Source organism: Suncus etruscus, chromosome 1 (assembly GCF_024139225.1).
Source record: "Suncus etruscus isolate mSunEtr1 chromosome 1, mSunEtr1.pri.cur, whole genome shotgun sequence".
Classification (NCBI taxonomy): Eukaryota; Metazoa; Chordata; class Mammalia; order Eulipotyphla; family Soricidae; genus Suncus; species Suncus etruscus.
Genome location: NC_064848.1, coordinates 64,001,452 through 64,015,128, shown reverse-complemented (window position 1 = coordinate 64,015,128; position 13,677 = coordinate 64,001,452). Strand labels below are relative to the sequence as shown.

At 36.5% G+C, this 13,677-nt stretch overlaps 1 protein-coding gene across 1 annotated transcript in view; it reads left to right on the top strand.

The window, feature by feature from the left end:
* Nucleotides 1–13,677, top strand: part of UHRF2 (ubiquitin like with PHD and ring finger domains 2) — an 89,041-nt gene that overhangs the window by 66,269 nt on the left and 9,095 nt on the right. The window contains exons 6-10 of the mRNA XM_049773230.1: nt 2,425–2,611; nt 5,345–5,468; nt 5,757–5,864; nt 8,164–8,268; nt 11,492–11,598. Coding sequence (XP_049629187.1) covers nt 2,425–2,611; nt 5,345–5,468; nt 5,757–5,864; nt 8,164–8,268; nt 11,492–11,598 — 631 coding nt within the window. The remainder of the gene's footprint in view (nt 1–2,424; nt 2,612–5,344; nt 5,469–5,756; nt 5,865–8,163; nt 8,269–11,491; nt 11,599–13,677) is intronic.

Here is a 13,677-nt window from a genome sequence, read left to right as displayed (position 1 = left end):
TGGCACCCTAATGATTTCTCTGTTTTGCTCTTATACTTCGTAGTGCTTATTATTGGGCCCAATCATTTCAGATATATTTGTATTCTGTTTAGGAGTACACCAACAGTTCTCTGGGCAATATATGGTGCTGGGGCTCAAACCTAGGGTTCCTGTTGGCAAAACTTAACTTTAATTTGAAATTATCTGTCCTCCAGAAATAGTAATTTATTTGTTTTGGCTACACCTGCCAATGTTCAGGGATTATTCCTGCTGTTTCACTTAGGGATTAACTCCTGGCGGTGCTTGGGGACCATATAGGATTCAGGGGATTTAACCTATGCTTGCTCATAAAAGAAAAATGCCCTACCCACCGTAGTATCATTCTAATCCCATAAATAATTATTTTGAATTTATTTCATTAAATAGCCATGTTTAACAAAGTTCTTTATAGTTGAAAAAAAATCCTGTGGTGTGAGGTGGTACCTCATAGTTGTTTTGATTTGCATCTCCCTGATGATTAGTGATGTGGAGCATTTTTTTCATGTGTCTTTTGGCCATTTGTATTTCTTTGTCAAAGTGTCTGTCCATTTCTTCTCATTTTTTGATAGGATTAGATGTTTTTTTCTTGTAAAGTTCTGTCAGTGCCTTGTATATTTTGGAGATTAGCTCCTTATCTGCTGGGTATTGGGTGAATAGTTTCTCCCAGTCAGTGGGTGGCTCTTGTATCCTGGGCGCTGTTTCCTTTGAGGTGCAGAAGCTTCTCAGCTTAATATATTCCCATCTGTTAATCTCTGCTTTCACTTGTTTGGAGAGTGCAGTTTCCTCCTTAAAGATGCCTGTAGTCTCAGTGTCCTGGAGTGTTTTGCCTACGTGTTGTTCTATATATCTTACGGTTTCGGGTCTGAGATTGAGGTCTTTAATCCATTTGGATTTTACCTTTGTACATGATGTTAACTGGGGGTCTAAGTTCAATTTTTTGCAAGTGGCTAGCTAGTGTGCAAAGCTTTCTTTGCTCCATTTAGGATTTCTTGCTCCTTTATCAAAAATTAGGTGATTGTATGTCTGGGGAACATTCTCTGAGTATTCAAGCCTATTCCACTGATCTGAGGTCCTGTTCTTATTCCAATACCATGCTGTTTTGATAACTATCACTTTGTAGTAAAGTTTAAAGTTGGGAAAAGTAATTCCTTCCATATTCTTTTTCCCCAATGATTGCTTTAGCTATTCTAGGGTGTCCATCACAAAGAATGAGAATAAGCAGTGCTGGTGGGGATGTGGAGAGAAAGGAACTCTTATCCACTGCTGGTGGGAATGCCGTCTAGTTCAACCATTATGGAAAGCAATATGGAGATTTCTCCAAAAACTGGAAATCGAGCTCCCATACTATCCAGCTATACCACTCCTAGGAATATACCCTAGGAACACAAAAATACAATTCAAAAATCCCTTCCTTACACCTATATTCATTGCAGCACTATTAACCATAGCAAGACTCTGGAAACAACCAAGATGCCCTTCAACAGATGAATGGCTAAAGAAACTGTTGTACATATACACAATGGAATATTATGCAGCCGTCAGGAGAGATGAAGTCATGACATTTTCCTATACATGGATGTACATGGAATCTATTATGCTGAGTGAAATAAGTCACAGAGAGAGAGAGACGCAGAATAGTCTCACTCATCTATGGGTTTTAAGAAAAATGAAAGACATTCTTGCAATAATAATTTTCAGACACAAAAGAGAGGAGGGCTGGAAGTTCCAGCTCACCTCAGGAAGCTCACCACAAAGAGTGATGAGTTTAGTTAGAGAAATAACTACATTGTGAACTATCCTAACAATGAGAATGTATGAGGGAACTGGAAAGCCTGTCTACAGTACAGGTGGGGGTTGGGTGGGGAGGAGGGAGATTTGGGACATTGGAGATGGGAATGTTGCACTGGTGATGGGTGGTGTTCTTTACATGACTGAAACCTAAACACAATCATGTATGTAATCAAGGTGTTTAAATAATAAAATATATATATAAATATATAAATTAAAAAATCCTACCATTATTGTCAACTCCCATCACCAGTGCTTCCATACTTCGTCATCTAAGCCCCTATCAACTTCCCCTTTCCCCTATCTTCCACCTTGGCTGGCACATTAAATAAAGTTTGTTAAGTGTCGGAGATGGGGATGGGTCCTTATACTTGGGATAGCAAGGATGCATATGTGATGCCTGGTTCAAACCCAGGGCCTTCATATGCAAGTCTAGTACTTTGCCACTGTGTCATCCCTGCCACCGTCCCCCTATTTCTTTTGGGAAATTCTACACTTGATGTTTCCTTGTAAGTTCTTTCTCCATTAAGAGATTTTTATGCCAGTTTTATGATTTTCTTTATATAATAGAGGAAAGTGGTTGTAAGATGGAGATTGCTATAGTTCTGTTCTTTTTAGGGAAAAATGACCCTGAATGTGACTCTTGTGGTGGAGACCCAGACAAGAAGTGCCATTCTTGTTCCTGTCATACATGTGGTGGTAAACAGGAACCCAACATGCAGCTTTTATGTGATGAATGTAACATGGCATATCACATCTACTGTCTAGATCCACCTTTAGAGAAGATCCCAGAGGAAGAATACTGGTATGATTATCATGAATTTCTGTTGTGACTGATAAAAACTTACATTTTTGAAATAATATGCTTGAAAATGCAAAAGTAGACCTTTATTTATTTTTTAGAATCACCTGAGCACCCATGAGCTCACAGTCTGGTCATTTATTCAATACAATATTGCTCCCCAGCCCTGGTTCCTAACAACATTGTTTAAGTTGACAGAGAAATTAAGGACAGTTACTACGCACATCAATCTTCAAGTAGTAGCCCTAACAACAAATGAGTGGCTAAAGTAACTGGTACAGTTACACAATGGAACATTACACAGCTGTTTGGAAAAATAAAGTCATGAAATTTGCCTATATGTGGATAGACATGGAGACTGTTATGCTGAGTGAAATAAGTCACAAGGAGAGAGATAGACACAGAATAGTCTCACTCATCTGTGGGATTTAAGAAAAATAAAAGACATTATTATAATAATGCCCAGAGACAACAGATGAGGGTTGGAAGGACCAGCCCACAATGTGAAGCTTACCACAAAGAGTATTGAGTGCAGTTTGAGAAATAACTACACTATCAACTATCATGACAATGGTAGTGAGTGACAGAAATAGAATGCCTGTCTCAAAGACAGGCACGGGATGGGGAGGAGGGAAATGAGGACATTGATGATGGGAGAGTTGCACTGGTGAAGGGGTGTGTACATTTTACGACTGAAATCCAACTGCGAACATGTTTGTAACCATGGTGCTTAAATAAGTCATTTTTAAAAATTCAAATAATAGCAACTGGGATATTTCAGATAGCCAATCAGCAGTACTTTAAAGCACAGAGTCATCACAATTTCCTATTCTATTTTTGTCCGTGTTGCCTTCTACATCTAAAAGACTCTAAAATGTTTTATTCTATACTTTCTTGGGCACACATTTACTAAAAGCAGGTTTTTATAAATAGTGTAAAAGTGCTTCTATGTGTATAAAATGGGTATCTTCTTTACCTGGAGTCTGTGCTCTGTCAGATACTTATCAGTCATTGTGCATTTATTTTGGAGGCTTGATATAACTCCAGTGTCCAGTACATTATCTTTGACTTCATTTATCTGGTGTACCATTTTTTTGGATTTCAGGCCACACTTAGCAGTGCTCAGTGCTTACTCCTGACTCTGATCAGGAATCACGCCTTGTGCTGGGATCATATGGGGTGCTAGGGGTTTGAACCCTGATGGCACCATACAAAGCAAATTCTCTGCCCACTTTGCTCTCACTCTAGCCCCTAGCTGAATGCCTTTTAATTAATTAATTATTTATTTATGGGCCATGCCCAACATGCCCAGTGCTTTACTCTTGGCTCTGTGGCCAGGACAAGATACCTGGCTTGGCTTGGGGAACCATATGTGTTTATAGTTACCCAGAAATGAACTAGATTCAGCAGTGTATAAAGAACGTACCCTACTTTCTATACTACCTCTCTGGCCATTTAGCTATCTTAACCGCTTTCCTCTTTTTGTCTCCAAGTACTCTTCTCTAACCAGATAAAATATTTGTCAGTTTCCGGGGCCGGAGAGAGCACAGCAGTAGGGTGTTTGCCTTGCAGGTGGTCAACCCTGGACCAACAGTGGTTCTAGTCCCAGCATCCCATATTATTCCCCGTGCCTGCCACGAGCAATTTCTGAGCACAGAGCCAGAAACAACCCCTTAATGCCACCAGATGTGACCCAAAAAAGCAAAAAAAAAAAGGGGGGGGGGTCAGTTTCCAAGTAAATCATATTCTTTCTCTCCTTGTGAGTTTTACACTTGGTAGATTTTTTTAGTTGGAAATATTTTTCTCTTTGTTAGTCTTTTTGTTGTTTGTTTTGTTTTTGTTTTTTTTTGACCACACCTGGTGATGCTCAGGACTCACTGCTGGCTTAAGGGACCATATGGGACACTTGGGGATCAAACCATGGTCCTTCCTAGGTCAGCTGCCTGCAAGGAAAATGCCCTACCACTGCACCACTTCTCTGGCCCACATTTTTTTACTTGGAAAATTTTAATAACCAATTTAAATAGAATATGTTACTATTTTATATTTCATTGTTGATCCTGGAATCATTATTACTACTATATTTTTTAATGACAAATTAAAAGGGGAATTGTTCTGATGTAATAGGTGACTACACCATAGTTTGTGGTGTCATTTGTGTTAGTTTTGCCTTTTGAACTGAAATTGAAGATTTTTTGGTAAATTTTGTAAGCCAGGCTTACTCCTGGCTCTGTGCTCAGGTGCCATTTTTGGCAGAGCTCAGGGGACCATATTGGCTGCCTTCCTTTTTTTTTTTTTATGCCCTATCTTTTATATGAGTGCATTGGCCCCTGAATTTTTGGCATGAAAATCTTATATTCTCTAAAAGAATGAGGATTTTTTTAGAAGTTTAATTCTTTAATTCGAAATGAGGCTCTTATAAATACCAAAAATTTTCTTAAAATTGGTTTTTATCTTGATAGGTTTTAAATCCTTTTTTGTTTGTTTGTTTGTTTTGTGTTTGGCTCACACTCAGCAGTGTTCAGAGGTTACTCCTGGCTCTGTGCTCAGAAATCGCTCCTGGCAGGCTCGGGACCATATGGGATGCCAGGATTTGAACCACCGTCCTTCTGCATGCAAGGCAAATGCCCTACGTCCATGCTATCTCTCTGACCCTGTTAGGTTTTAAATCTTGATTTAAACCATTTGTTGTTTTAAATGTGGTATTAACAAATTTTTGTGTTTTTTCTTTTAAAGGTATTGTCCCTCATGTAAAACTGATTCCAGTGAAGTGGTAAAGGCTGGTGAAAAGCTAAAAATGAGTAAAAAGAAAGCAAAAATGCCATCAGCTAGTACTGAAAGCCGGAGAGACTGGGGCAGGGTAAAAAAGAAAAGTTGCCTTTTCATTCTAATTATAGTATTTATAGCCATAAGACAAAGTATGTTCCAGTACCAGTAATAACAGTGGAGTTAATAATGATTGTCAGAAAATAATAACAAAGAGCTATTTACTTAATGATATAATTTGTTATGTCACTAATTTGTTATGTATATTAATCATAAAATGTTAATAATTGGGTTTCTAATTTATTCACATTTTATGGTAATTAAGTGAGGACCTTTAGATATAAAACAAATTATTTCTAAAGGATTTTTCTTGGACTTGCAGGGAATGGCTTGTGTTGGTCGTACTAAAGAATGTACTATTGTTCCTTCTAATCATTATGGACCTATTCCTGGGATTCCTGTTGGATCAACATGGAGATTTAGAGTCCAGGTATATTTTTTAAATTGACTTAGTCAAAAGGGCAAAAATTTAAATTATAGCATTATCATTATTTATGTACTAATCTAGGTAGTACGGCATTCAAATTTTTTTTATTTTTGTTTTTGGACCGCACTTGACTTTGTCTAGGACTGACATACTCCTGGCTTGACACTTAGGGTCACTTTGGTCAGGGGACCAAAGGGTGCCAGGGATTGAACCTGGTCACCTGCATGCAAGGCAAGTGCCCTATCTTATGCACTAACTCTGGCCCAATGAGAGATTTTCTATAGAATGTAATCTTTTTTTCTCAAAGAAAGATACCTCAAAGAGTTATTTGAGCAAATGTTCTGCCTGTACCACTCTTATTTGTTTATTACAGTTAAAGTATTTAATATTGTTAAGCTTTCTGTACATTTCTGCCAAGAATTTTTAAAAAACTAAAACATCTTTATTTTAAGAACGTAATTAATGATTGAAGCAATGAGTTTTGTAGTACCTTTTCACTTACTGATATTGAATTTAAGGAAGTTTTAACTTCAGAAAATTAAACATAAATATTGGGGCTGAAGAGAGAGTACAATGAGTAAGTGGTTGGTCTTGCTTGTGCTCAATCAGGGTTCAATCCTGGGCATCCCATATGATTCCCAAAGCACTCCCAGAAGTACTGCCTGAATGCAAAGCTAGGATTAATCCCTGGGTTTCGCTGGTTATGGCCCAAAACAACAACCAAAAATACCATATATTATTGATCAAAGGAAGTGTCAAGTAACCCAAATTTTTCATTTTCCCCCTGACAAGACTCTAATATATTTAATCTTGATTTCCTCTTTAGAATGGTTATTTTATAAATATGGACCGTTTACTATGGAAAAAGAGGTCTACATAAGAACAGTTTTCAATTAGAAATTTTCAGGATTCTAAATCATTGAGTGACCTTGGTGTTGATATAGTTGATAATGATTTAAAATTAAAATTAAAATAATTAGTATGTTCATAGCTAGTAGTGTTGAATACTCACAATACAAACTATAGATGATAATGAATAAAAATGACAAAAAGCAAAACCAGTGCCTTAAATATCCTACAAACACACAATACAGTGTATTAAAATAGTATAATAAAACTGGTGTTTTGATTTGCCTTATCTTTTTACTTTAATTTTTATATACCTATCATTTTAATTCCTAAGCTCTATAAGTGTTCTTAATATGGTCTAAATTAAACTTGAGATTGTTGGCCATCGCAGTATGGATTTGCCTGTTAGGAAGTAGGAAAAAAAAACATTTTTTTCACTCAAGAAGTTTTAATTTTAGATGCTTATTTCAGTGAGCCAGAATTGGAGATAGAGAAACAGCTTAATAGCTGTTGAAGTGGTAGAACAGCAAGAGTAAAACTAAGAAGTGTTTGGGTGTAAAACTGAGGAGTTTGGGCTCTATAATAGGATCTTTAAAGGAGAAGCTGGATATAAAGGAAAGGAATTGTATATGAGCTATACTGAAAGAGGGTGATATATGATCTTTGTACTTGATACTGACTATTGAATGTATGTTACAGTTGAAAATTTAAAGATATGTTAAAGAATTGGTATTTGTGATGGGTAAAATGGATTTTGAAATAAGAACACTGAAAGCAGTAAAAGGAATCTTACTATTATTATTTTTTTAATTTTTTTTTTTTTTTGCTTTTTGGGCCACACCCAGTGACGCTCAGGGGTTACTCCTGACTATGTGCTTAGAAATCACTCCTGGCTTGGGGGACCATATGGGACGCCAGGAAATCGAACCACAGTCCACCCTAGGTTAGTGCATGCAAGGCAAACACCCTACCGCTTGCACCACCGCTCCGGCCTCAGAAACCTATTTTTAACATATGCAACTCAAATTAAAATTATAGTGGAGGAAATAGAGAAAGATCATTTTGAGAGATCTAGAAACTCAAGTCAACAGTATTTGTAACCAGACAGGACTCATATGTTTCTGACTTGGGTATGGAATTGTGAATTAGGAAGAGAATGAGATCTGAAGCTCTTACTATATATTATTACAAATAATATCTATATTACATATAATATATCACTATATTCCTTTTACTTACTCAAATTGAGTTGAAGTTAACCAGGGGACATCGGATGAAGATTATGTAGTAATTTTGAGAATCGGAATTCTAGATCCATGCTAGAGTCCTGGGTAACATTCGGTTTTTAGTTGGAAGTTTCTAGGACCCAATAATGTATGTGAAAGTGCTTTTTAAAATGTAATTCAACTAATCTTTTAAGGATATTTTGAGTCTCCATTTCTTTAATTTGTAGGTGAGTGAAGCAGGTGTTCATAGGCCTCATGTTGGTGGAATTCATGGTCGAAGTAATGATGGAGCTTATTCTCTTGTGCTGGCTGGAGGATTTGCAGATGAAGTAGTAAGTTATAATGCAACCTTTATAACATGCTTTAGATCATGTTTTGTAAAAGGACTGAAATTTGACTTTTTTGTTGAACTTCATGTATTGAATTACAGTGATGTAAAGTTGTATTTTGTTTTATTTTTGGTTTTGTTCATGCTCAGAAATTGCTCCTATATAATGTTTCAAATAACGTTGCTTCAAGTATAAAAACGATAAGACTTCTTCCTCATGTCAGTAATTTTTTTGTTTGGGGCCACACCCAGAAATGTTCAGGGATTACTTTTGGCTCTGCTCTCAAAAATAACTCCTGGCAACACACAAGAGACCATATAGGATGCTGGATAGAACTTGTGAGTCAACCATATGCAAGGCAATCACCATTATTGCTGTACTATCACTCCAATCCTCAGTAACTTTTAATAAAATGTAGGGAGAGAGGAAGGGAAGAATTTGTCTTGATTATTCAGTAAAATACAGGGCTTTTGGAGCTTTTTTTAATGTTACATTATTTTATTTATGATTTATAATACTTATAGTAAAATTTCAGGCATACAGTGTTCCAACAATATACCCACTACCATTATTGGCTGGTAATAGGGTCCCTCTCAACCCTCTAGAGATGTACCCCCTTGGTAATAAGCTCAATTCTGTAGATTCTTAGTGTTGCCATTGGATTGTTGTTATTTTCTTAGGATAGTTCTTTATATTCCACATAAGAGAGAGCTCATTCTAACCCAGATGTTTTGATTTATGTATGTATGTGGTAACTGATAAATGAATTAATCATATTGTCTATAAGTTCATTATTTAAAATTTTAACTTGATGGAAGAACTGGACAGATAGCAGGTAAGGAAGGCTCTTGTCTTACAAGTAACCAACACGGATTTTATCACCAGTATTTGGCCCAAAAACAGGGGTTGGAGTGATAGCACAGTGGTAGGGCATTTGCCTTGCACACAGCCAACACGGGATGGACCCAGGTTCGTCATCCCATATGGTCCCCCGAGCCTGCCAGGAGTGATTTCTGAAGGCAGAGCCAAGAGTAACCCCTGAATGCTGCTGGGTATGGTCCCAAAACAAAATAAAATGACCCAAAAACAAAAAGTCAAACTTGTTAGCCAGATAAATAATAAAGGATTACTTGCCTTTCATGCATCTGACCCCAGTTCAATCCCCTGAACCTCATTGTTCCTCCAGCTCCACTGAGCCTGCTGGCTCAAACACACACGCAAACTCCCCAACACCTCATTTTAAAAAACTTGTTAAAAGCATTGGGGTGGAGGGAATGAGTTTGCTAGAGCTGGGTATATTAGTTCAAAATACATAAGACCTCAAAAACTTAACCCTGACACTCTATCCTCTCCCAACCCCAAACACTTGGGACTATTTCTGGTGGCTTCCTGCATCACTGATACCTAACACCAACTCAGCCCTGCCAGGACATATATCAATAAAAATAGTCCCTGATCCTGAGCACTGCTGAGATGGGCCCACTACAGATAACCAAACTGAGACGATATGAACTGGCATATAGCATTTAAAATAGTGCATTTGGGGATCAGAGACAGAGCAGAGCAGTTAAGGTATTTGTTAGGGTACTCACCTTGTATATAGACCCACACTTTTTGATCCCAGCACTGCATATTGTCCCAGAGTACAGAGCCAGTATTAGGGTAATCCTGCTTCCTTTTAATGAATCAGTACTAATGAATGCCACTTGTAACTGGCTGTTAACTCACTTATAACATCAGATTATATTTAGTCAATTCAAGTGTGTGAAAAGAGTAAAAAGAGAATAAAATGAGGCAAAGCAACAAGGCTTTTCCATTCTAGCAGTAACTGCAGGGACTGCCTCTAAATGCCTTGATAAAGGATGGCACCTGGGGTCCGAGACTCTATCAAATCTTTTTCCCTTAAGGATATTTTTTGGGTGGGGCCACACCTAGTAACACGTAGGGGTTACTCCTGGCTCTGCATTAAGTTTTAAAGTACTTTAATTAAAACTAAATTTAAAATAAAATATTTTCATCAAATGATACTCCAAAGGAAAAGATGAAAACTAATTGACCTTTAAACAAGCAACATTTAGAAATAAAATTTTATATCTTCAACTCAGTTTGAACGAACAAAAATGATATGAACTAAACAACTGTTACTTAGCTAGTGTTTGTAGAATTAATAAATGTACTTTAATTTTGAAATGTTATTTGAGTGCTGAATTGTATAAAGAATATCAATATAAATCTGTAGCTATTGTAAAAATATTTATGGTGCCATATAATATTTATGGTGTGATGTTTATGGAATATTTGGTGCTTATGTAACATTTAACTTCATAGGCATTTAAAATATTTTTATAAGACATTTCATATGATTTTTAATCATATTTATATATTTTTCTTGAATGGAGTTTGGGTTAAACTATAGAGTTAAATGGGGAACTTATGCTGTAAGAACTTAAACTTTTGATTTTAGCAGAAAACTTAATTATGGTATAGCTGAGTATTTCTCAACCGAAGTCTGTCTGATCCTGATTGAGAATATATGATCCTCAGGATATTCCTAGGGGTCACAAATCACATAAATGGGGGGAAAAACCATTATTTGAGACCATAGTGTGAGATGAGGGAGACAACCAGTAGGACCACAAGAAGGAAATATGATCAGAAGGGAACCACGGTTGAAGAAAGGTTGAGAATACTGATATAAACTGCAGTTGGAAAATCAGTCATTCATTAAAATGATAGAAACTTTGGTACATAATTGAGTATGAATCCTGGTACTTATTTGAGTATATGTGTGTATCATAATAGTCAAGTTTTCAGGTGTTAAACTAAATTTAAAAGAATCTTCATCAGGGGCCGGGCGGTGGCGCTAAAGGTAAGGTGCCTGCCTTGCCTGCGCTAACCTTGGACGGACCGCGGTTCGATCCCCCGGTGTCCCATATGGTCCCCCAAGCCAGGAGCAACTTCTGAGCACATAGCCAGGAGTAACCCCTGAGCGTTACTGGGTGTGGCCCAAAAACCAAAAAAAAAAAAAAAGAATCTTCATCAAATGATAGAAATTGAAACTTTACTGCACTTACATTCCTCGGAATTTGCAATTGAATTTGCCTTCATTTTGGTAGATATGCTGAGAAAATATATCAATTCACAATGTCCTATCCAAATCTTGCTACGGAATTAGAGGAATTATTGTTGGGTTTTTCTTTCTAACCACTAAAATCTTCCCCTGCAGGACCGAGGAGATGAATTCACTTACACTGGGAGTGGTGGTAAAAATCTGGCTGGTAATAAACGAATTGGTGCACCGTCAGCTGACCAAACATTAACAAACATGAACAGGTACTCATTAAGAGTTTGTACGATTTATTTAGAACTGACCTACGAATAAAAATTTCATTATAGTACTATAATTAGCATTGTATAATATAGAGGAAAAAGTTAAAAATTGAAAAATATCTATAATAAGAATTCCATTTACCTGATTATTTAATCTAACATCTTTTTATCATTTTTAAATGACATGATTCTTAGTCCTACTACATGCTTTGCATTTTCAAACACAATAAAATCTTTGAAGGAGAGGGGCCTGTGTAGATTCAGTAAAATAAAGAGTGCAAGATGGTCCTATCCCATACATTAAAGTTGTTTCTAGTACTCAGAGATTTTTCTTTGAAAATGATAAAACTCCTTTATGAAAGAAGCTCAACAATGTGAAATGGGCTGTTTGTGAGTCACATTTATGTGTATAAATGATAAATCAACATAAAGCTATTTTCAAGGTACTGCTAAGAATCATAATAATTAGATGTCACTTAAGTGTTACAAAAGAGAATATTAATTTAGTTACAAAAATGGCTCTCTAATTAAATGCTTCTAATAGCGTTACAAAGAGCCACTTAGTGTATTGACCTTTATTCTGTAGATTACTGACATTCCAACACTCCTCGAACATATAATTTCAAGGTTTTATTTCATAAATGAATACATGCTAATATCAATAATAATAGAATTAGCAACCTTATTGTAGATAGCAAAAACCACATTTTAACTTGGTTCACTTAAGATTTTGTGCTCATTTCATTAAGTTAAAAATTTCAATATCTTATTTACAGTGTTTTTGGTTATTGGGTAAAAGTGAATTGGGGTTTGGGGTGTTTTTTATTTCTGGAGTGTAAGTCATTCCATTTTAAGCAGTGTACCTTAATTTCTGATTACCAAGTGAAAAATATACCCATCTGATGTTAAGACTTTGTTGCAAATGGAGTTATTTAGATTCTCAGTTTTTATGTCTTCTATGTTATTTCTGACAGTAGGATTATTGAACCAGCAGAGGAGACAGGTCAGATTTGCTGGTGAAGACATTTTGAGGCAGGAGTCCAGTCTATAGCTCTTTTTCTAAAAAAGAAAGCTGTTCTTTAGTAGGAATGATCTTTTGTTTTTGTTTTTGTTTTTGGGCCACACCCGGCGATGCTCAGGGGTTACTCCTGGCTGTCTGCTCAGAAATAGCTCCTGGCAGGCACAGGGGACCATATGGGACACCGGGATTCGAACCAACCACCTTTGGTCCTGGATCGGCTGCTTGCAAGGCAAACACCACTGTGCTATCTCTCCGGGCCCAGTAGGAATGATCTTAAAAGAGAAATATTGTATGTCTTTTTGTAAAATATAAAATATACCTAGACTTTTCAGAAGACTTTTTCCAGCTGTCAAATTTGAAAATTAAATTTTATTTTTAGTAATAATATTGCTGGAATGAAACTACTTAAAATAACTACTTGCACTTGTGATTGTGATGTACATGCTAGATTCTTTTTAAGCTTTTGAATAATCTTATACCTAATATTATATTTTATGTTACAATCTTATTAGAACATAATTGAGTAGTGAAAAATGCTTTAAATGGAAGGTAGTGAAAAGGAAATATTGACTTAACCATTTTGCAGTTGCTTAGGATAGTCTATTGTCCATCCAGTTAATTCAGAAGTAGTAGTTTAGACACCTGCTTCTTTTTTAAATTTATCGAATTGCCTTAAGATACAAAGTCACAAAGTTTTTGATGGTAGAGTTTCACTCTTAGTATTCAAGTATCCATCTCTTCACCAGTGTTCACTTTCTTCTACCAATATTTCCATGCTTTTCACTTGTTTTGTTTGTTTATTTTTGGACCACACCATGTGGTGCTCACATCCTGGCTCTGCACTCAGAAATTAGTCCTGGCAGGCTTGGGAGACCATATGGGATGCCAGGGATCGAACCTGGGTCAGCCACATGAAAGGCAAATGCCCTACCCGCTGTGTTATCACTTCAACTCCTAGTTTGTTTTTTTAAAATGCTTCTTGCTTTTAAAAAGTTTGTTGCTCTCTCAGTTTTTCTGTTTATGAAAGTGAAAGGGCAGCCATGTGCCATCCTTTATAAGGA